Here is a 24,925-nt window from a genome sequence, read left to right on the forward strand (position 1 = left end):
AATTGTTTCCTTCCTTCCTTGCCCTCTAAAAGCACCTTCTTCCAGGTTCCTGTGTTCAGGGACAGTGAACCAGCCACACTCATCCTCTTCACACAACATGCTTCCGTCTTGGGCTGTTCCTCTTCCAAGGACTCCGATCTGTGCAGATCGATGGGGGAGCCCATGTGGCAGTAACCTCCCAGAGGTACACAGCCACTAAGAAGTCACTGAGGAAGAATTCACTAAAGGTCCTCTAAATGACCAGCCTCAAGGGACCCGTCCCTTCCTGGCGATGAGATGGCCTCCGAGAGTAAGGCAAGTGCTCAAGTTAATTCTGCCCTCATCAGAGGCCGTCCCTTGGAGCACAGGGTCAGGGGCCTAAGAGTAACAGTGACTTGGCAACTCAGCTTAGAGGCAACAAGACATAAGAGATCCTGCCTTCAGCTGATTGAAGTCAGACCACTGAAACGGAGCCAGGGAGGATAATCCATGATGATATCCTCCATACACAGAGACATATAAATGCAATTTTTTTTCAAGATTTTATTCATTTATTTGACAGAGAGAGAGAGATCACAAGTAGGCAGAGAAGCAGGCACAGAGAGAGGAGGAAGCAGGCTCCCTGCTGAGCAGAGAGCCCCCTGCAGGGCTCAATCCCAGGACCCTGAGATCATGACCTGAGCTGAAGGCAGAGGCTTTAACACACTGAGCCACCCAGGCGCCCCCTATAAAGGCAATTTAATTGAGAAAGAAGAATAGAGAGAACAAGGAATCATGGTTTTGTTTTTATTATTTTTTTAATTACCTTGAATTATCTATCTGGCTACCTTTGCCCTAGCTTCTTTTTCACAGAACCCAGTCTTTGTTTTCCCTCCAGATACCAATCCACTCTCTGGCTGGCCTGGTTTCTCTTGTTTTCCTTCTCTTCTGGCTGATACCGAGGCAAAGAGGTAGGGAATGCACAAGGTGTAGTGAGAAGCAGGCACCTGGGAGTCACAGCTGGACTGGGGTGGCCACCCTGCCCCTTCCTAGCTGTGTGATCCTGGCCAAGGGACTTACTTTCTCTATGACTCAGCATCTTCCTCTGTGAAAAGGAGGAAGAACACAGTAGTCAAAAGAATACCTCCAATGGGTGAATGCGGTCAAAAATGTCGAAACTTCCAGTAATAAGATAGATAAGTCCTGGGGGTACAAGGTACAGCGTGGGGACTGTAGCCAATGCTGTAGCATGTATTTGAAAGTTGTTCAGAGAGTACACCTTGAAAGTCCTCACCACGGCGTGGGGGAATTGTGTAACTATGGGAAGTGATGGATGTAAACTGAACTTACTGTGGTAGACGTTTTGCAATACAGACATACCTCAAATCACTATGTTATACCCCTTAAACTAGTATCATGTTATACTGCTATTATATTTCAGTCATTTCTATAAAAGGAAAGAATACCTCATCCTGCCAGCCTCGCAGTAGAGCTGTGAGTATTAACGGAGACAGTAATTATAACACGCCTAACAGAGTCTCTGGTACTCAGGAAGCCCATGCTGACGCTCTCCTAGGTGACCGGAAGCAATGGCTGCCCTCACGGTGCTCTCAGAACATGCACCAAGATTTGAGGTCCTCCAAGAAGACGTCCTTGAGGATTTATTTTAATAAGTAAGAATTAGCTTTCGTGAACACACATGTAAACTAGTACTTGAAGACTCTTTTTAGAACTTTTAAAACCTACTCTCTGCAATCCCACACACAACATTTATTAGTGTGGTAATTCCTCATCCTCATAACAAACACAAAGAAAATTCTCACCCAAAGTATCAACGTTTCCAAGTGTTTAGAATCCAGAACAACTAGAAGTTTCCGCCTACAGATGTCAATATCTTTCTTTTCCTCAAGTAAGACCCGTTTTTAGTCGTACAGTCACCCGTGCCTCCTCCTTAGCATCATGGTTCTCTGGTGTGTTCTTGACCCTTTTTGGTTTCCCTCCAAACACTCTCCCTGGAGGACAGGCTTCTCCCAGTCTCCTCTCACCTCCAGTTTCTCCCGAGGACAATCTACACGGTGCCCTCGACAGGCCCCTTCAAGGCTGTGTTTTTGAATGGGTCGTTCCTCTGTCAAGAACGATCGTCCCTCATCCTGTTTTAACCGATGCTTCTCAAGGCCCTGGTCAGATGTCAACTCCCTGGTGAAATCTCTCCAACTCTGCCCTCTATACACACCGTTCCTATCACCCTACGACATGCGGAAGTCACTCGTGCACAAGTCTGCCTCCCTCCTCGGACTCAGGGCTTTTTGAGCAGTGTTTCCAAGTGCATACGAATCACCCAAAGAACTTGTGAAAACTGTAGATTCTGCTCTACGTTGTGTGCGTTCTGACTCAGTGAGTCTGGGATGGCGTAGGAGGTTCTGCATCTCCCTCAGCTTCTAGAAAATGTGATCTACTGCTCTGTAATCCACTTGAGAAGCTTTTAAGAGCCTTTCAGAATGTCAGTGACTTGGCACTTCTTCTTCATCCTCATCATCATCATTTTTTTTTAATTTTTTAAAATATTTTATTTATTTGACAGAGAGAAATCACAACTAGGCAGAGAGGCAGGCAGAGAGAGAGGAGGAAGCAGGCCCTCCACGGACCAGAGAGCCCGATGCGGGGCTCGATCCCAGGACCCTGGGATCATGACCAGAGCCAAAGGCAGAGGCTTTAACCCACTGAGCCACCAAGGCGCCCCCATCATCTTTTTTTAAAAGATTTTATTTATTTATTTGACAGACAGAGATCACAAGTAGGCAGAGAGTCAGGCAGAGAGAGAGGAAGAGAAGCAGTCTCTCTGCTGAGCAGAGAGCCTGATGCAGGCCTTGATCCCAGGACCCTGAGATCATGACCTGAGCCAAAGGCAGAGGCTTTAACCCACTGACCCACCCAGGCACCCCATCATCATCATCTTTTAACACAGGTGCCCAGCACCTGTACTTAGAGAGATGACGGCGATGTCAGGGCTGCCTGAAATAATGCAGGGCAGAGGCAGACAGGAAATGGGGGTGGGGAGAGCTGGACAGAGAAGGAGGTTAGTGAAGGGGCAGGAGATAGGAAAGAGAGGACAGAAGGAGGGAAAACTCTAAGGAGAGAGAGGACAATAGGAAGGCCAACACTGTCTGACTTTCCAGGTTGGGGAGATGGACTTCTGGGCGCCATCCCTCCCGGGGGCAGGGTGGGGGGGGGGGTTCCCAGCCATTTATGCCACTGGAGAAATGTGCTCAGACCTTCACCACTTCCTTCTAAAGGTTCTACTTTCCCGACCGATTGAGGAATGAGGTGCCAAGAGCAAAGGAATAACAAATGAGAACCTCCCTCATGATTGTGAGTTGTACAGAATGGTTTCTGTCACAACAGCAAAAAGATTTTACCCTAAGACTTCAAAGTAACTGTTCACCAAACAACGTACACGAAAGTTACCTGGTAGAGTTCAATCCGTTGTTCGGGCACTCTGGCTTTCGGGTTCTGTAAACGAAAGACTCTGAACTCCGCTTTCACCAAGTTGGATGCATTCTTCTCCATCGCCGAGACGTCAAAGCGGACGATTCTGAAGTAGGGTCTGTAGAAAGTAGGCGGGATGGCATCTGTAAAAAGGGCAATCATTGAAAATGATAAAATCCATTATTCTCTCAAAAAGGACCCTGCGGCACGAGATCGTCTCAAGAAAACACACGGGAAATATCTACAGAAGGATTTCGTTTCCAAGGGCCAATTTAATACCATTAACAATTTAACCAGAGGGGGAAAAAATAAATAAACATGTGCATTTGGTTACAGGAGTCGCAGATTAATAGAGATTAACAAACCACTTCCAACTCCGTTCGAGGGCATGCCGTTAACCTCATCCTTTGAAAGTTGACAGAGCCGTGGAAAATCCTAGACGGTTGTGGACTGGAGGGAGCTTGTGACAGATGATGCCTGGAGAGAGCTGTCGGGCTTACATACACTTTCATCAGATGTGCCAAGAAAATAGCTCCTAATGGCAAGCAGTCTGCCCATGTATTTTTTTTCCTTGAAGTTTTGGCATCCGAATCCTCTGCTCTATCCAGGTTTGTGCATTGCATCTTTTTTGGCTCCAATAGTTTGTTTTTTTCACACACATATGACCACATATGCCCTCTAGTTAAGTTAGGGTGAGAAAATTTGAATTTAAAAAATAATAATAACATCCAAATATGGGTTATCTGGTCTAATGGAGAAAGAGAGGAAGAGTCAGCCCCAACGCCTTTAGTTCTAAGCCCCGTAAAACACACAGAGGCAGATAGTACACAACAATTTCAAGTTCACGGGTTCTAGAGGTTTGCTGTTATTTTACAGTCATTTGCCGCTGCCTTTGAACGAGCACCTGAGCTTCGCCAACAAAACCCAAGCGGGTCCCCATCCCGGCCACGCAGTTCAGACACGACACCCGTTTATGGAGTCTGTACAGGGCGCAGGCCAGTTGTTCCAGATTTTTCTACAATTCTCCTCCCAGATCTGCAAACTTTCCTTCATTATTCCGGAATGTTCCATCCAAATCGGGTAGCTCCAGTCCTTTCTACCCTCTTCTCGACTGTGTAGCTTCGTTACAACATAATCATTCACAGTTGTTTATGGCTTTTTACAAGTGTTTTTATTACTTCTGCATTATGTTTGTTTATTTTGTTTTCCCCTGTGGAAAATTTAAGAATCTTGAGGGTAGAGACCAGATTTGCCAGGTCTTCCTCCCCGCCCCTCCAAACCCCACAACCCTAGGACAGGGCCCCCTGCACACTTGGAATTCACCAACCATCCCCTGTTGGCATAGTTGGTCATCAGTGGGAGTCTTGAAAGACTCGGCCATCTGGCTATTGGCAAGACTAACTTCTTATTAAATAAACGAGCCATCTTGCCGATCTTAAAATAGAAATAAATACCTTTCATGATTTCTTGGGAAACCCGTGCCCTGACGATGAGACTGGGGGTTTAAAAAAAAAAAAAAAAGGCGAGAACATGCAACCATTTGCTGATCTTAAGAGCTCGGCACTCTTTTCTCTCAAGGGGGCTTACCCCATCCCTCTCCCTGCGTCCTGGGACTCCCAGAAAGCCCCTTTTGGGGGAGGGGTGAATTCTCAGCCACTCTCCGCACCATGACTGCCAAACAACCTCGTGAATGGAAGCTTTGTAGCTTGTGAGCCCGGAGTCTCCGAAACAAACAAACAAACAAAATAAAAACCCCCAAAAATCTCAAGCATCCAGGTGTCAGAGAAAAGAAAGTATTCATGCGGACGCAGTCATGGCCCAGCGCATTACAACTGTGAGGGAGTGGGGGGACGGTTTTCAAGCGGACAGACATGCCTACAAACAGCCGGGTTTTCTGGACCCCCGAGCGCTGCAATTTGAAAAGGTCACCGCTGGGCTGCTGGGAAGAAATCGATCTTTCTCTCCTCTGGAACATGCTCCCCCCTCACCCCCGCCAGGTGATTGGACAAGCTGGTCATGGGCTGACCGGCTCAGCCGCAAACAGGCAGAGGCCCAGGCCCAGAAGCTGGAGCCAGGCTGGAGCCAGGCTCTCTGGCTTCCTACACCCTCCAGTCTGGCCAGAACCTTCCAGAGGCCTAGTGGCTGAATTCGTCTTCCCATGGCCTCCCCATTAGACAGCAGAAGCTTCAGACACGCTCTGAAGCAGCATCCGGAGGAGCAAAGCCCATTTGGCGCGTTTTCCCCTCCACGTTCTGCGGAAGCCCCACAGGCCAGTTCCTCTTCCCCAAATGCCCATCTTCCACACCCACCCGCCCCAATCTCATCCCTCCTTCGAGTTTGTAAATAAGTGCTCTTGAGATTTATTTTTATTCTCTTTTGTGTTTATTAAACTTTGAGCAATTTTTTCCCCCTTTCTGGTCTTCTGCCCAAACTCACTCTCTCTTTTTATGGCTGCTTCGGACCACGAGGTCAATTTTGTTTCTTCTTCTTCTAAGCAAATTGTCCAATGATCCTGTCCGAGGCTTTTGAGCTCTGAAGGGGCGTTTGCAAATATTTACAGGAGCAGCTTGATGGTTAAGTGCAGCTGTTCTGCTCGACTCCCTATGCACTGGTGAACGGCCCTCTGCCCCTCTGGCTCTTAGAACCCCTTCCGCTAGTTCTGTTTCAAGACCTGATAACACAGATCTGCATTTGGAAGCGGGGGTGGGGGAGGGGGTCTTGCTTTAGAAGCAGAAGGAGCTCAGACACCAGGAGAAGCCCCCAGGGCAGCCCCCACCAGCAACTCTGCTTTGGTCTCTAACCACAGCGAAGGGACCCGGCCAGGAGGAAGCCACAGCCTCCCCCACACCCCTGCTCCAGGACACGGGGCCAGGAGATCCCTAGATAAAGACTGTTGACCAGAAAGAACTGACGACTACTTCCAAGGGCCGGTTGCAGCTGTCCCCTGCTGTCATCTGCTATGGGTCACCAGCCCCCTGCCTGGCTGAGGAACTTGAGTGACTTGGCAAATGTTTCTGCATTGGGGCGGGGTGGGGGAAGGGAGAAAGAGTCACAGCAAATTGCTCTGGCCTGGGCTGTGACCCTCCCCTTGCCTCATAAAAGCTTCTGCAGGCACAGTGTGGGCAGGGCCGACAGCGGGCCATCAACACCCAGCCGGGGGACACGGCCGGCTCGCTACCGGGGCTCAGGGCGCCAAAGCAGCCGGGTGGGGATGTAATGGCTTATGCAGCCTTAATCCACCCACTTCGCCTTGGAGGGATGGAGCTTTTTCCTCTGCCTTCTCCAAGAACTCATTTCCCCCGTTGGAATGGGAGTTCTCCCCGAAGTCCTCTGTAATTCCAATCCCAGCTCCTACTCCCCGGCCAGGTGGTCAGGTACTTGGGCTTGACCTTTGCCAACTTACCCACACTCACATCCTGGTTGGCTCCTGTCTCTCCATTTCTGACCCACTTTTTTTTTTTTTTTTTTTTGGTTCAATCAAATTGATTTTCCTGCAACCCTTTGGATCAGACCACCGGGCTGATTCTCTGCCTCCTCCCGTGCTCTCTCCCGCGGGCCTGCTTCTCAGGGAAAATCTTGCACATGGGAGATTCCAGAATGACATCAAGTGAGTGGTGTTTCCCTCGCCTCAACACTGGCCATATCTCCCTGCTGAATCAAATCTGGGGGAATGGACCAGAGGGGGGAAAATGAGGAAATCTAACTAGTTATCACTTTACAAAGTAACAGTGAACCGGAAGCCTACTTATGCACTTAATCACAAGCTACTTCTATAAGCAATGTATACTGACTTGTTATCCGTTCCAATGATTGAACAATAGCTTATTATGTATTATCTTCTCCTGAAGTAAACGCCTCCAGTCCAGGAATCTTTACATACAGTTCTTTGATTCATCACAGCCCAGGGCTCGCGGCGCGGACGACTGACCGGGCAGTCACACAGCGTTCCCATGCTCAGAAAAGGCGTCATACTCGAGTTTAATGCTCTACAGTTGCCATCTTGAAATCCTTAATAATTTCATCTTTGAATCGAGGCTTTAGAAGGGAAGTCTGATGGGACAAATGAGATGTGCACAGGGGGCATAAAGCCTTGGCTCGTGAGCTAGTCCATCTCTCGTTACCCGTGGGCCTTCCTAAGATCGGTCCTCAGCCCGCTAGCCCTCACCCCTCTAGGGCCCCCAGCCTCCCCTGGGAGAGTCGGGGTCAGGCACACACCACTGAACCCTCTCAGGGCAGCGCAGCAGCCTTTCCACCTGAGGCTCACAGTATTGCAATGCATTCAGAAGGCAACTCTTGCCCACTCTGACCCAGGTTACCAAGCACACAGCAGCTTTGCAATCCTATGGGCTGGAGTGGCGGTCCGGAGCGGCCAGGCTCAACATGGCATCAGTCTGGTGGCTGGAAGCCGCGGGTGCCCAGCTGCACAGTCCCAGGGTAGGGGGCAGAGCCCTGGGGACTCTGAGTCTGCTCCTGCTCTGGGAGCATCCCCGTACCCATGGGAGCATCCCCGTACCCATGGGAGCACGACATCGACGAGCCCATGACATCACTGCAACGGGTCAAGAGAGAGGAGAGAGAAAGCGATCACGGAGCCAAGGAAGAAGCTTCATATTTAGAATCTTTGACAGCACATGTTCCTGCTTTTTAAACAAGAGGCCGCACATTTTCATTTGGAAAAGCATCCCACACAATTTTAGAGCTAGCCTCACCACAGTGAAATCTACAGGATCTTAATGCCATGTGGGACCTTCAAGGCCATCTAATTTTAATCCCAAATCATCCGGTTCTAGCTAATGGCAACGGGGACATTATTGGGCTTTTCGGAGCCCGTTTCTCCATCTATGTAATGATTTAAATATTTCCTACTTGATATGCATTGAGTCATGTGGTCAGGATGCATAACGAAGCAGACGGAACACTGGAGCCCTGGTCTGGCACTAATTTCCCTGCAGAAATGTCCCTTCCTGTCCCCTCCCCGCCCCCCCCGCCCTCATTCTGCAGCAAAGTTGCCGTGTGCTCCTCAGGCCTTCCTCGAATATCCTGGGGGGAAAGAAAACTCTCCTACCGCCTGACTAACTTAATTAGAAGAGGAGAAGAGAAGGAGCAGAAGCGGCTAAGTGTTCTGGGGCAGTTTAAAATGACTCTACCTCTGAGTCCCTATGAGTCAACCTAAGTTGCCTCAGAATCCCCACCACCAGCCTTCAGCCTCCTGCCTCAGAAAGAGGCCGAGAGACATCTTTCTTCTCACCAGACTTCTCTGGGTCAAGCTATGCCACCTTCCCCTCTGACGCTCATAGTAGGACTACTTAGTAGTAGTAGTAGGACTACATAGTAGGACTACTGCCAAAAAGGCAGCAAAAACACCACCTGAGGAGAGTCTGACAGCATGACCAGTATGATGAGTCTGACAAAGAATGTGGACAGGGCCCTGCAAGAAATACCCCCGAGAATGTGCAGAGCTCAGCCTTTAGAAAGGCAACGTGTCACTGGTCTGTTTGGCGCTTACTTCCTAATACAATACGGTTGTCTTCTTGCCCGAGGCACTCGCCATTCACCTGAACCCTAAATACAAGGGAGTCTCCCTTCCTGGGGACAGGGTGCGCAGGCCTTACCAAGTAGTCCAGGCTCCTGGTGATTAGGGAAGCTGTGGGCCCTCCATAGTGGGGCTTTTCAAAGCGTGGGTGTGGGGTAGGGGTGGTCTGCATTTCGTCAAACTCCTTGGGCAACCTGTACATTCCCTAAAGCTTAAGAACCACTGAAATAAAAGACAGAAGAAAAGAAATCCACCAAGAAGACAGAGGAGCCCCTATGAGAGATTTTTTTTTTTTTTTGGAAAGCACTGATCATCACATACTACTAAAATTGAAAAGACTAATTATTAGTCCATTTTTTTGGTCCATCTCCTGCTGCTAGAATATAAACTCCAGGGAGAGCTTTGTTTTATTCAATGCAGTATCCGAAGTATCTGGAAAGTACATAGAACATAGTAGTCATTCATTAAATAGTTTTGAAAGATTTTTTTTTTTAAGACAAAGGAATATCTATACTACTTTTTTTTTTTTTTAAGAAAGAAAGTAATCTATTGGGAGCATCCAAACTTTTGATCAGGCATTACACATGAAAAAAAAGAGTAGGACAGGAGTGCCTGTGTGGTTCAGTCAGTTAAGTGTCCGCCTTTGGCTCAGGTCATGATCCCAGGGTCCTGGAATAAAGCCCTGCGCTGGGCTCCCTGCTCAGCGGAGAGCCTGCTTCTCCCTCTGCCTACTTCTGCTCTCTGTCAAATATATAAATATATATGTATATATATACATATATATATGTGTATATATATGTATATATCTATAAAATCTTTTTTTAAAAGAAAGAAAGGAAGGAAGGAAGAAAGAAAAGAAGAGAAGAGAAGAGAAAAAGAGAGTAGGACACAGAAAACATGAAATGACAGCAACACAAGACTGTGATAAGGAAAAACAGGATTCCCCCATGATTTGTACTAATTGTCTCCCTTGACTCCACATTTCAAACTAAAGAACTTTGAAAATATGAATGCCTGGGTCCCAGTCCCAGAAACTGTTTAATTTATTGGACTGAGAGTGACTTTCTTAAACCCCTCAGCAGATTCTCAAGCAGAACAGAACAGAACAGAGAACCCAATCCCTTAAAAAGGAATTGATAACACTTAACTTGAAGAAGGAGACAACTTAGAGACAACAGAGAGACCCCAAATATTTCAGGGTCTTGCATATGGAAAGTTCTTACTTTTCAGAAGGGCCAGAGAGTCATATGGCTCAACATATAAACAATTTTTATAATAAATTAGAAGAGTTTTTAAAAATGCACTGTCTTTCAGGGTTGGGAGCGCTCACCTTACAAAGAATTCGTGTAGTTTCAAGACCAAAGATGCAATGGGGGGGTCCTGAATCTGGGGGCAGGTGGAACTAGGCAGCCACCCAGCTCGGTTGGGAGCTCATCTTTCTCATTTTGATGTTCTCCATTCATGAACCTCCAAAAATGGTTTTCTCTCCTAAATCCCACATTAGATGATTGTCACTCACCACCTATATGGGAATTACCTGGGGGTGGGGTGGGAGAACTTATTAATGTGCTTCTCACCTGGCTCCATTCCAGACCTACAGGGAGGATTTCAGATGATTCTGTTTTACACTCAGGTCAGAGAACGTCTTCCCTAGCCCTCGGTCCAACCACAACGAAGTTGGCCAGGCTTCCCTTCCCGCTACTCGGGGTCAAGAACTAACCAGGGATGAAGAAAATATGTCCATCCACCATCCACACCCTGAAAAAGAATGGCCTGGATCACTGAACCCTCAGAATTCTACTCCATGACCCTCTCCCATTTTATTCCAGCTTCCTATACGTCATTTCTGCTCAGAGGGTGTTTTTCATCCCCATTTCACAGACAAAGAAATTAAGAGCAAGGAGAGTGAACTTGCTCTTGGCTAAGGTCAAGGCAAGCCTGGTCCTTCCATCAAAAGTTCTGGCTTTGTACTCTAATGCCTGCCTTCTGCACAAAGGGGTCCCTTGAACAAGAAGGCCTGACCATCACCCCAGGCACAAATGTTGACCCAGGCACTGGAACACTGCCACAAAACCCAACACGGAGAAGTGGCTCGTTCTCAACGAGGGATCAGCGTGACCTTGCCTTAAAGCACAAGAGAGTTCAACGTGAGATCAAGTATTTTCACTGATACTTCTGGAAAGAATGACCCCGATTTGGAGACCTGGGTCTTGCTCAGTGTGAATGTTTCCCCATGAGACACACTTTGCCAACATCAGCATGGTCCAGAACCCTATGCCCCACCCCCCGCCACGGATGTGCCTGGTGGCCGTCATCCCCGTGGCGTCCACAGGCTCCTACCCTGTGCTCCTCGAAAGAACAGAGCTAACGTCTCACCTCCGGCCCCAGAAAAGACCACCTCCCATGCAGCTCCGCGTAACCGGCATGGACTTTTGACATCCCTAATGAGTGTCGCGGCCCCTCATTCCCGCCATCCCCAGCTCTGAGGGAAGTAATCTGGGGTTCATTAGACAGTCCCCAGAGTGCGGCAAGGCAAGCAACCTACTGAACGGCTGGAGGGCAATAAACTAGCTTCTATTTGTGTGTGCAGAGACACGGCCAGAGAGAAACCAAGACAATTGTGTTTTGGGGTTTTCTGAAATTTGTCTTGGCCCACGGGCTATGGATTTTATTTCACTACCACATCCCAAACACGGCTGACATTCAAGTCACAGCAATTTAACCCAAAATGACTGAGAAATAAACAGTGCATCCGTGGTTTCTGATGTTCTCTCCGGCCATCCCTCCTATTAAATGTAACTCGGCGCATCTGCCATTTAAGGGGGGAGGGGGGCGTCTCCAAGTCGGGGACAGGGTCGACCTTGACGTGCTCTTGGCATCTGCGAGGCCAAGTGTGTCAGCATCGGCTTATGTGACTTGGCCTTCCTCTCGCTGCTATTTGAGACCGCGCGTAGTGTCAGCAGGAGCGTCTGGGCCCCTTCCCACACAGAGCACACGCAGGAAAATCACAGTGGGGCCGGCCCCTGGCAGTCGGCCCTCTCGAACTGTGACAGACACGGGGTTTCTAGTGTCTGCTCCCAAGTTTCCATCGGGCTCATAAAACCCCGCCTACGTGGAAACACGCCTTCTGGTTCAACTCCTCTAACATGTCTCCCTCATCAGGCTCAGGGGCTAGGCCGGCGATGTGTGTAGAGCATGCTGGGTTTTAGCAGCAAAATCTGTGGCTGTGGAAAGGGGCAGGCCAAGCCCTGCTGCTAGGAGGCCAGTGGTTAACTGAGAAAGGTCACAGGCCATGAGTGCCGCTGTGAGGGGCCCCGGACCCTCCTCGGTGGGCTGGTGTCCCGTGAATGTGGCATCTCCCTTTCCAGTGGCCTCCCAGCGGCGGGGTCTTCTCCATGTTGGAACAGGCCTTTGAAGGCCCTCTGTCACTGTCTCTTTCTTTAAAGCACATAAAGCTCCTGGCTTGGGTTCCTTTCTCTCTCTCTCTTTCTCCCTCTCTCTCTCCCATTCTTATCTTCTTTCCTTCCTTTGCTCCATTTTTTCTCTCTTTTCTTCAATTTGTGCTTTAGTCTCTCTGTGATACCTAGTGGGGCAAAACAGTCACAATTTGGGGCCACTAATGCTATTTAAAGAGGCCAAAAAGCCCACCACATAGTTACCCATACAACTACTCTAGAATTCAGCAACAGCACCCAACAAGGTCAGTAGGAAAAAAAAGGCAACATGCCTTGACTTCACCGACAAGTTAAACTTGGACATTTAGGATGTCATCCTTAATCTCTTAATGGACTAGAGGCACGCTTCATTTTTAATCTCTTTCTGCAGACTGAGAAACTGAGGAGTAAAACCTTCCCAAGATTACACCAAACACTGGCAAAAGGCGGCTTCAAATGCACAGTGTGAGACCTTCTTGGTCACCCCTGCGAAGAGAGCGTTCATAGTCCCAAACTTCAATAATCTCCCTTTCCAGGCGCCTGGGTAGCTCAGTGGGTTAAAGCCTCTGCTTTCAGCTCAGGTCATGATCCTGGGGTCCTGGGATCAAGCCCCGCATCGGGCTCTCTGCTCAGCAGGGAGCCTGCTTCCCTTCCTCTCTCTGCCTGCCTCTCTGCCTACTTGTGATCTCTGTCAAATAAATAAATAAAATCTTAAAAAAAAAATAATCCCCCTTTCCAGAAATGACCGCCCTTTCCCTGCAGCTCTAGAAGGACTGGTGTGGATTCTGGACATGCTTAATGGGCACAGCGCTCTTTACCAGGCTGAAAATCTTCCTCTAATCCTCCTGACATTGAGGCAGTGATGCACATAATGGCTACTGCGTGTCTGGTACTGTGAGCTTCTCCCTGTGTTTGCTGCAAGCTTCTTGCTTGTGGCCTAACTTCTTTGTCAGGCAATTGCCTAATTACTTGGGCTGTGCTGATCGGCCATTGCTCTGCCCTAAAGCTAAGCTAATGAGCAGCGAGGCACACCCTGCTAAGATTCACCAACTTAACCAAGGGGCAGGGGCTATTATTATGCACGTATTAAACTCATAACTTGGGAGTGAGTAAAGATGAAAAGGAATAGATGGTCTGGATTATCTAGTTTGAGAGAAGGAAAGCCAATACAGCCCACATTCCGTCTCCCTGAAACTCTCTATTGCATTTCAAGGCATTGCCAGGCACTTCCCAGGTGCTCTCTCAAGGTCATTGTCATCTAATTCTTCTTACTGCAGTTTTTTCTACAACAAGAGAAGACCCCATCATCTCTCCCAGAACTTCTCAGGGACAGAGAACTCAAAATTCAGGTAGCTGGTCGCCTATATGTCTGACAGCTCGGGTGGCACAAAATCTCTTCCCTATGCCGCGCCGAGATTGGCTTGGCAGCCCTTCCCACTTGGTCTAGTTTTTGATTTACTCTCCTTCTGCTTGACCCTGCTCAGAAATTTGGAAACCAGTTCTTATGTCTCCCCACCCCTATTTCCTTCCTAAGCAAACATCCTTACTTCCTTTCATTATTTCTCATGAAAGCCTTTTACTTCCACATTATCCTCTTTGTTCCAATCTTAAAATCAGACACTCAAGTCTGAACATAATTCTCAAGGCAGAAGAGAGTAGCACAATCACCTCCCTTCCTGCACGACTTATACTTTTATTAATGCATCCCAATGGTACATCATTCTCACTCCTTTTTTTCACCTTTGCGCTCATATTTTCTATGTCTTTTGAATGCATAATACATTTCAAGTCTGAGGGTTTTTCATACAAACTATTTTATAGATGCTACTATCTGAGGCTTTTGGGGGGGTACAGATTTTACAATGATCAACCCCTGTTCAAATACCTCTACTTATTTGACCTCATTCCTCATTTCAGATATGCTGAGATGGATTTGTAATCTGATTTGGTAAGCGTGGGCATTCATTTGTTAAATGACATTGCAGAGGACCAAATCTGAAAATCAGAAAGCCACTTAGTACATATTTCCTTCAATACCCTAGATCATGAACCAAGTTTCTAAATTTTGTTTTGGTGAATACACGACCTGAATCCATGCTCCAGCTTCTTCCTCTGAGCTGTTTCCACTCTGACGGGCACCCCCATGTGCTGCTCCTCTCCGTGGAGAAAGCCAAGTCCGGGGGAAGGGGCCTCTAGTTACACACGGTGCCACAAGGTTGCTGTTTGCCCGGTGGCCTTCTTTCTAAAGCGGATCAGCAGGCCAGCTGTATCTTACTGCCAATCGTCAAGGAAAACGGCCAATAGGACAAGGTTGAGGAAGGCTCCGGAACCCACCTCACCCCAGAATGCCTATCCTCTACAAATCGACACTCTGAGGGTTAGTTTCCAAACACACTTCCTTGAAAAGCCAGATGGAAGGTCTGAATTGTTCTTTGTGCTGAATGCTAGCCCTGAATCTCAAACATAAAGATGGTAGGGAGTAAGAATGGCTTGGAAGGAATTTTTAGTTAGCAGATAACCTTATTAGCATTTCAGTAGATGGTCACTCAGTACCTCGCAAAAAATATTCAAGTTTCAGAGGATGGTGCTTTCCTGGATTCAGTAAAGGGCGTGTACTCTTCCCCCCATCCTGTTTGTACTGGCAACACAGCTATGGGCAATTAAGATATGGGGCCATACAGGAATTATAGGAATCCAGATTAACTGTGGCGTGAACGTGTTCTGGAATGGAGCCTCCGGTGTTTTGCTTGTTTTAAGAAATCAGGTTCATTTGGGTGCTAAGCAACTTACGTTCAAGGTGGGGCCACCATTTGTAAGAGGAGAAAAAACAATCTTTAAAGAATCTTCATGGCAAAACTAGACCACAGCTGAGTCCTTTCGAGTGTTCGAGTATGGTTAGTTTTATTGAAGTATCCAAGAGCAAGGCCCACGGCGTAGCATCAACCTCATGAGTCGGGTGCAGACAGGATATAAAATGTGTGAATACCACCTGCTCTTAGGGACACTGGGCTAGAAAACTGACAGGACAACAGCAGCCAGGACATCCCAAGAGTGAGTCCAACCTGTTCCCCTTTCTCCTGTATCCCCGCAAAGACCGAAAGCGCGGAGATTCTGAGGACAGACAGAATTCTTTTTTTTTTTTTTTTAAAGATTTATTTACTTGACAGATAGAGATTACAAGTAGGCAGAGAGGCAGGCAGAGAGAGAGGAGGAAGCAGGCTCCCAGCTAAGCAAAGAGCCCGATGCGGGGCTCGATCCCAGCACCCCGGGATCATGACCTGAGCTGAAGGCAGAGGCTTTAACCCGCTGAGCCACCCAGGCGCCCCAGACAGAATTCTTAAGGAAAAAAAGTTTCTCCTCTTTGGGAAAACATAAGCTCTGTCTTAGGGCTCTCTCAAGTTTTTTCTCAGACACTCTCAGAAGTCTTTTGGACAAGGATCAAAACTCAGGTGATTTCTGAAGCTTTGCCCTCAGAAGCTCTATTTCCTCATGGCCAGTGAGCACATAGCACAGGACAGACCCTTTTACTTAGTCCCAAGCAGTGGCTCTCCTCCACTTCCTCCAAAGCATTTCCTAAGTCCCCTGTAAAGAAGAGCTCTCTGAAGAAAGCTAGCGCTTCTCAGATGTGTTGGGATGAAAGCAAACAGAAGTCCCAGAGAACCAGAGAGGCATCCACCCATGTACGGAAGCAGAAGAAAACACGCAGCAGGTGAAGGTAGAGAGATGGGAATTTCTCCGAAGGCAGCAGAGGGCTTACACACGCACAGCCTAGTGAACCTTAAAGTCAGCAGAATTACTTTTGCCAGGTTACATGACTGAGTTATGCCTCTTTGATGCCTATTTCTTGCCATTTTGCATTGATTTCATTAGACTTTTTTAAATTGAGATATAATGGACATATCGTATTCTATTCATTTCAGCTGTTTCATTAGGCCATTTTGAAAGGCTAGACAACAGATCTGAAAAGCTTTCCTCTGTCAGAAAAGTGAGAAAACCATCACTTCCGTAATCTCATCTGAACACATTAATTTAGCTTTTGTGTATACAAATGAATGGAAGTTCACCAGTGAAGAACACACACATTGCGCAGCAGAGAACCCACAGGATACTGGCTTGAGTTCAGTCACTGCCGGAGGAGTCCGGACAAGGGAAACTTCGTAATTCTTTTCAAGGGCTCTTAAACCCCTTGAGAATTCTCTTTAGTAGGGAGGGAGCTGTGTTTTTGCATCTCAGAAGCCCTAGATCAGAGATCGCTGAGAGCCAGCAAGAGGTGGGCAGGCATCTGTCTCTCCAAGAAAAGTCATCGGTGAGTTTGCTTTCAGACCTTCCTGACCAGGATGCACACTGGACCAGCCCTGAGAGCACCAGCACTAGGAAGACAGGCACTGGGCGCATTAGTACTGGGAGCACAGACACTGGGAAGACAGGCACAGGGAGGACAGGTACTGGGCACACTAGCATCGGCACTGGGAGGACGGGCAGTGGGAGCCCTGTATTGGGGGAGGGGTCTTTGTGACTTTCACAAGCACAGGGGCTAAATCCGTTGCCTTCCCACTCCTATGTCCCAGCTCCAGACCCAGGACAGGACCACCTAGCACGTCACAGGGGCTCCGTACCACAAAGCAGAAGGAAGTGCATTCTTTCCTCAAAAAGCTAAGTCACGTGATGACAATGAATGCTAATCACATCTGCACAGGACTTGGCATTGCACAACGCACTTTCCCATCTATTACTTCACTGGACCCGAATAACCTACCAACAAGGAGCATTATCCCCATTATACTGTTAAGGAAACCACCACACGGAGAGGCCGAATGGTTTTATTCAAAGGGCTCTCCAGGCTTCTTAGTGCTAATGTAACGCTCATCTCCTGACACCAGGCTTAGGCGCTGCGTCCCTTCTACGATGCAAAGCAGTCACAGGTCCTAAAGAGAAGGGACAGCAGGCTGAGAAGACCGAATTTGAGACCGCCGTGATCATCCCACGTGAAGAGCTACAGCGACGTGGAAATAAACACGCGGTCCTTTCAGCTGCGCTGATGTCCGGGGCAAGGGGTTTTCTCCTCACTGTTACTGGGAATAGCTGTTTCTAGTGCCAAGAGCAAAAACGTCTTCCTGTACGAGCACGGCCGGCTGAGCGTGAGAGCGTAGAGACGGGGCCAAGACAGAGAACCGGACTGATGGTCATTCCAGGCAGCCGCCTCGGGGACCACAGTCTACCATGACCTCTGTGACTGGTACCTCAGGAATGACCCAGAGATGAGAGGGAAGCTGGGGGATAGCCAGCTTCCCCAGTTTCGGCAGGAGATGCTCGACGTCTTCAGAACCCTCTGATTTCTTCCACAGTGGGGGCAGCTGCCTCCGTGGGCATAACAAAGATTCAGAGGTGCTTTTTGATCATGAGCCTCAAGGACGCCATCATTTAGTGGTATTCAGAGACAGTCCACAATGGCCTGTTGACAGCACTTTTGAATTTTTCCCTGGCTGTGGAGAACCAGCTGTAGCTGTGACCTCTCTTCCCCCCAAGAAGGCCTCACCCAGGTCATTCTGTTCAGGTAGGCCGTGGCGCGGCCCAGACACAAATGGACTTTTACAAACTCCAGCTGATGCCTTCGCTATTTTTTTTAAAAACTGACTGACCACACATTATGCTTGTATTGTAGGAAGGAAGCTGGGCAGTGAGGGGCGGCTCCAAGAGGCCCACCTGGCTTCTCCAGAGCTCTGCTAGGATTATACCTTGTGTCGATTCCCACACCCACTGCTGTCTGGGTGCACTGAGTCCTCGAACTACAGATTCGAATCTTGGCGGGAGACACGGAGGCGTGGTTCTTCCCACAGGGGGCCTTGTAGGCTCCATCCACTTCTAGGAAGAGTCACCGTGATCAGGCGGGGCATCGGGGGGTGAGTTAGAAAGACAGAGACAGAGACGTGAACTTCACGGCGTGTTCGGCACCTTAAATATCTCGCAGAAGGATGCCTGAAAGCACTTGACAGAGAGAGACAGAGAGCGGCAGCACGGAGTCAGTACTGCTCTCCAAGCCTTCCACCACACTGGGTTTCTCAGAAGTCGGTGGCGAGGGATGGAGGGTCAAGGGACATGAAAAGGTCAAGTGGGACAGGGTCTCAGGCTGTGGCCATCCAGGCCTGAAGGGGTTTATGGTGGAAAGAGCAGGAGGGATTTTTCAGAAACGAACGTGAAGAGGGCCAACAGAACAGATCCCCTGCAGACTCAGACGCCCTGGGGGGATGTGCCAGCAAACATTCCAGGCCTCGGTTCCCTCAGGCAGAAGACAACATTGCGCCCAGGCTCCACGCGCCCATCCAAGGCTGGGACAGTCCCCGGCTCCAGCCATGGCCCGGGGCTTAGGTTAGAAAGCGCGGACCCTGCTGGAGCTTGGCATCCCTCTTCGAGCAGAGGCGCCCTGCCACCAAGCAAACCCACTCCCATTCTTTCTCTATTTTTAAATTTACTATTTTTTTTTATATTTTTTATTTAAGTTCACTTCAGTTCACCTCTCGTGTCTTATTAGTCTCAGGGGTAGAATGCAGTGACTCATCAGTTACCGGGGACACCCAGTGCTCGTTACAAGTTTCCTCCTTAACGTCCGTGGTCCATGACCCCATCCCCCGACGCTGTCCCCTCCAGCAGCGGGGTCTCTCATGGTTTGTCTCCCTCTCTGACTTTATCTTCTTTTATTTTCCTTCCCTTCTCCTCTGCCCACTTCCGTTCTTAACCATCCTCTCCCGTCTCTTAACTTCCAACCAGTGAAGTCTCCACAGTTACTCTCCATCACCTCAAAGAAACAACTTCATAACGTGTCTTGCTTCATTCACTGTGACCCCAGCTTCGTGGGCACTCTACCATCTCCCCTCCACTCCGCTCCTGCCACAGGGGACCCTGCCCTAAGGGCACCCCGTTATTTCCAGACTTGCCAAGCACCGGCCCACCACCACACCTATGCCCCTGCCACGTCTGGGGGCTCGTCCTGGAAAGTCTAGGAAAGTCCTATTTGTCCTGGAAAGTCCTGGCTTCTCTTTGCAGAATTTCCAGCTCTGCCAGAGCAGAAGCACCGTCTCCCTTCTTTGTGTCTCAGGGGCACTTCTGTATTATATATGCATTATCGTCCCCTCTCAACGTGTTTACCTGATAGACATGGGCAGCAGGAGAGCAAGGACTCACACTCATTTCTGGGCTTAAAATGTGATAATGTGGGGCGCCTGGGTGGCTCAGTGGGTTAAGCCTCTGCCTTCGGCTCAGGTCATGGTCTCAGGGTCCTGGGATGGAGTCCCGCATCGGGCTCTCTGCTCAGCAGGGAGCCTGCTTCCCCCTCTCTCTGTCTCTGCCTGCCTCTCTGCCTACTTGCGATCTCTGTCTGTCAAATAAATAAATAAAATCTTTAAAAAAAAATGTGATAATGCGGGGTGCCTGGGGGGCTTAGCTGGTTACGTGTCTGCCTTCAGCTGAGGTCATGGTTTCGGGGTCCCGGGATCGGGCCCTGAGTCAGGCTCCCTGCTCAGAGGGGAGTCCGTTTCTCCTTCTCCCTCTGCCCCCCCCCTCCAGTCATGTTCTCTCTTTCTCTCAAATAAATAAATAAAATCATTTTTAAAAATTAAAAAAAATAAATAAAATGTGATCATGCCAACTCTTGCCTCTAAGAATTGCTATGAAGGGTTAGATAAAATAATGACTATGAACACAATGAGTACTCAGTACGTGTAAGGTCATGTTATAAATGACGGCCGGGAGCGGAACAGGGAAAGCTGCACCTACTCGTGGAGAAAACTGATGTCAGTTAGATTCTTCTACGCCCAAACAAAAAAGATGTCCCATATGTCAAAACTGCAGAGTGCCTGAAACCCAGGGGATGGGAGCCATGCTTCTCTCAGCCTACAGAATCACACACACACACACACACACACAGAGCACAGTCCTTGGATCTGCCTGTCCTACTCCATTTACAAGTACCGGAATCAGAAACCAGTGGGCACCAGCGGGCCTGATTCCCGAGGACAGTCTTAGAAAACCAACGCTGGATCCACCGGATCTGCTGACCCACAGCATTTCCCACATATAAACCAGGTGCAAAAACAGACTCTGAGTGATTTCATTATTAGAAGTACCCACACGCCCATACAACCTACAAAACACTTTTCTGAACAGAATCTCATTTTTATCCCTGTGCTAGATCCGCCCGTCTCCTTATAGCCCCCAGCGTATACATGAAAGGACTGAAGCTTACAGCGGCAGGTCCCTTGTGCAGACAGCAGAGAAAAGGGCTGGAAATCGCAAACCAAGTCTCTCTGTCGCCAAGTCCACACTCTTCCCACACCCCAACCCCACTACCGATAGAGGTTTGCTCTGCAGTACTTTAACGATCAGGGGATGGAAAGTCCCAGAACAGCCCAAGCTCAGTAAAGCCTTCTCTGGGCCAGAGCTGGTAACAGGAGAACAGAAGAAGCTGGTAACTTGGGAGCAGACTTCGGACAGATTTAAGGAGAGAGAACAAAACCAGATGTCCTTTACAATGCCACCTCCCCATGACCCAGACACCGTGCTGAAGCTTATCAAACAAGTCCGGGTCTAGGAGTTTGAATCTTCGATGTTCCTAAAGAGGACAGACAGGGAAAGAGTCAGAGAGACACACCGAGAGTTCAGAGACTGAACTTATAAAAGACCTCGTTTAGGTTACAAGGTCTGGGCTACAGCTCCTTGCCACCTGCCGATGACACATTTGGCGTGTGATTCGCTAGCCTGTGACCCAGGGCTGTCTGTTGCAGTCAAGTAAGGAGACTTTGATCTTACTCCTGACATGTGGTTTTATTAAAACCCTTCAGCAAAAACTCCCAAGCCTTATGGGTGCAGGGATGATGGATGGATAGTTTATACCAAGGACTATCACTTCTTAGTAAGAAGTCCCATTTGTCCCTGAAGCTGTGTTGCCTTGGGGAAGACCCCATAACCTCTCTGTGCCTTGTCAACTCGTGAGTGCTTCACGGGGCCCTAGTCAGGCTCAAACATGATGATGTTCACGAAAGTGTTTTGTTAATGCAAAGCGATAAACATTAAACTTATTCTCGACTGTCTTTGAAGAAGAACAGGCTATCCCCACAGCCTGCGGGGAGTCATTCAAAGATCACAAGCATTGCTTACCTTACCTTATCTCATCCCCTGGAAATGACTTTTGAGGGAGACCCTCACTCTACAGAAAAGGAAACTGAGGCTCAGATCTCAGAACCAGAGAGTACTAATAAGCCCTTATCAAACCCAAATCCTCACTCCTGACCGCGCTCTTCCCCCTCAGCACCTTGGGGAGGGTTCATGCCGATGTCAAGGCAGAGAGCTCAGGCCCCCTCGGGATGGTTAGACCCGATCCCTGTGACCTCAGTGCCATGAATGAGACTCGCCCCGGCCCCGGCCTCGGCATGCACCTGGGCAGCCCCACACACCCGCAGTCAGGGCTTGTTTGTTCCCCCAGTTTCACTGAGCGGCCCCACAGGTCACCCTCGCAGGTCACAGGTCAGCGCAACCATCCTTCTCAGCGGATCTGTTTTCTCCTTCCGTCCCTTTTTGACCAGACCCTAGGCATGTGAATGGACTACCCATGGCCCTGAGCTTGCGAAGGAGGAAGAAGGTGAAGCAAGCACACGGTAAATCCGGGCCTGGAGTGTCAGCCTCTCAATGTGGAAGGCGCCAATAATAATGCCGGCAGCGAAGAGCCTTTTCCTCATCTTCTCCTCTAAGCCTTGTGAGGTGTCCAGGAGGTAGACCCTATTTTAATCCCATCTTGCAGATGAGGAGGCTAAGGCTGAGGCAGATTACATACTGTGTCCGTGGTCGCCCAGGTAATCGGGGGTGGAGCCAGCGGGGAAGTGTCTTACGGTGGACCGTGTGCCATACATCGCGTCAGAACACGACATGAGCCCAGGTGACACACAACCCTGTCCGCAACACAGAATGGAGTAGCTAACGTACGTGCTTTTCTCGGCTTTGCAAATATCCCACATACCTGCCATGCTTTCCCCTCTCAGGTTATTCTCAGATCATTCTAATTCTGTTCTCACACACACGGCGACACTGATCATCTACACGGGAAAGCCTGTAACCTCGAATCCTACAAACTAACAAATGACAAGACAGTCATCAAAAATAAGAGAAGTACCCAGTGATATTTAATCCCTTTTTTCTTTCTTTCTTTCTTTTTTTTATGAATTAAGATGTTCTGGAAGTAGTGGGGGGGGGGATTCCCAGTGAATTACTTTGTAACTATTTAAATAAACTTTCTCTAGATCTCATCTCTACAGGACTGTCACACCACCACCGAATCTGCCGCGGGTGATGAAAACTCTGTGGTGACAAAATGAGGGGAAGGGTGGAGGGCAGGCATTCTTGGTCATTTCACAACGTTCGGGAGGCTCCAGAATGTGGTGCTTTCTTGTCAGTGTGTGTTGACTCTCTACCTTTTTAGGTGGGGAAATCAAAGGCAACATTTCTTACTTGAAAATGCCTTTCACAGAAAGTTCTTCAGAACCTTGTGGTTAATTTTGTTGCAATTTCTAACTCCTTGAAATATGACTCATGGAACAGATCAACAAATTTTGTGAGTCTTCTGACATGTAGTTTTGTTGACTCCCAAACTCCACAGTTAGAGAGATGAGCGGTTCAGGCAAGGAACTCGGGAGTTGCCTACGAAGCCAACAGGAGCCCGTGATACCCCTTCCCACAAGCTGCTTTCCCATCAAAAAGGAAAGGGCCCTCCGAAGGGCAAAATTAACACTCTCGTTCGTGCATTTCAAAATGTTCTTGCGTTTTCCCTCATGTAGATTTATATCTACAATAGATGATATGTTTTTCAATAAGACACATGTTTTCCAGCTTTGCATTTTGGAACCACCTAAAGATCAGTTACAAATCCCAGGAGGATTATACATTGAAAAAACAGGGATTTCAGATTCTGTCTAAACCTGGGTTCATTTGTGCTCAGGGTGTTCCAATTAAACATCTGTTTACACCATAAATCCAGTTCTGCAGCTTTCCTGTGATATCCAAGGGCAGGACCCAAAAGTTTAAGACTCTGTCATGGTTCTCTTTCCTCCTGGTTGGGACTTGCCTTCCCTTTTGCTTTTCATTCTTCCCTGTCACCCTTCCTTATCAACTAATGTCTCATTGAAAAACCCCATTATTTCCACAAAGACTCGAAAAGCAATTTACAGTCGGTTTGTGTCACAGAACCATGTCCTCAGACCCATAAACATTTCTCTTCAAAAGCTGAGTGAGGGACCAAAAGAGAAACATTGCGTCACACCTGCACACACCACCTGTGCATGGGAGGAATGCCCACAACCACACGAGCTCCCCAGGGGACCAGAGGAAGCCTTTGCAAATGGTCTCAGCCCCGCCTCCAACCCCGTTTGGGGAACGGGGCTTGGTAACTCTAGTCCTTCTTGCCCTAATCCTGACTCCTTTACCACTGGCCGTTTCACTACAGCCAAGTTACTCTACCCTCTTCTGCTTTTAGATTTCAAATGATGGATTCGTTTTCCTGTGCCCAGATGTTCAGCAGGACACAGTGGGACGGGAAGCCAGTAAAGGGAAAAAAAAATAAAATCTGAATTTCCACAGAGAAAAAAACCCGACTACCTACTTGAACTTGGAAGTGAAACCAGGTGCTTCCAGCCAGTCCCCATAGGAGTCCTGCATCAGCAAAGCACCTCGAGGAATCGGGGCCCCTCCTTAAATCTCGGCATGTATCTCCAAGTCCCGTTTCTCTGTGTGGGGGTGACCGTTCTCCCACGGACAACCCTCACCAGAGAGCTTTAGTTCAGACCTCTGCTTTTATAATTTTCCGTCTTCAGCTAAAAATACTTCTTTCTGAGTGAGTTTCAACCAAAGCATAATCCCCCAAACCAACAGGCACAGGGGCAGAATAAAGGCTCTTGCAAGGGGCCTCGGGGCAAGAAGGCTCTGTTTCTACTCCCAGCCTCGTTGGAAGACAGCCCTGAGCACCTCCATGTGGGGGGGGTGCTCTTCCCATGGGATGGCTTAATTTACACACATTGACCGCCACCCCCCCCCCAGTCCTCTGCCAAATTATAGCTCTGTTGGGGGCTCTAAGGACAGCCCCCATCTGGTAAGGGCAGAAAGAGCAGAAAGAGCTAGAGTCGGCTTTCTCCATCTCCTCCCGCTGATCTTGGGGGTCTCGTCACCATTTACCCACCAGATGAAGAGATCACGGAGAGAAAGCATGGGACGTTCTCCATGTCCTCCCCTGGCAACGGTTGATTCTTCAATCTGAGAATAATGGTTTCCTGCTGCAGCTCTCAACCCCCACTTGTACACACACACACACACACACACGCGCGCGCGCACACACACACATACACACACACACACACACACACGCTCCAAATAACAGTATCTCATTTACCATGGACTAGCTCTGTTCAGTACGGGCTGTCTGGAGCTCTGCCTCAAGCCCCTTCTCTTTGAGGAACATCCCAGAAAGCTGTGCTGGCCC

General features: G+C 48.6%; 1 protein-coding gene across 3 annotated transcripts in view; it reads right to left on the reverse strand.

Annotated features, from left to right (window-relative positions):
* Positions 1-24,925, reverse strand: part of TGFB2 (transforming growth factor beta 2) — an 80,119-nt gene that overhangs the window by 26,560 nt on the left and 28,634 nt on the right. For all 3 annotated transcript variants that reach the window (XM_045983642.1, XM_045983641.1, XM_045983643.1), the window contains one exon: positions 3,424-3,587. In XM_045983642.1, the coding sequence (XP_045839598.1) occupies positions 3,424-3,587 (164 nt within the window). The remainder of the gene's footprint in view (positions 1-3,423; positions 3,588-24,925) is intronic.

Source organism: Meles meles, chromosome 17 (assembly GCF_922984935.1).
Source record: "Meles meles chromosome 17, mMelMel3.1 paternal haplotype, whole genome shotgun sequence".
Classification (NCBI taxonomy): domain Eukaryota; kingdom Metazoa; phylum Chordata; class Mammalia; order Carnivora; family Mustelidae; genus Meles; species Meles meles.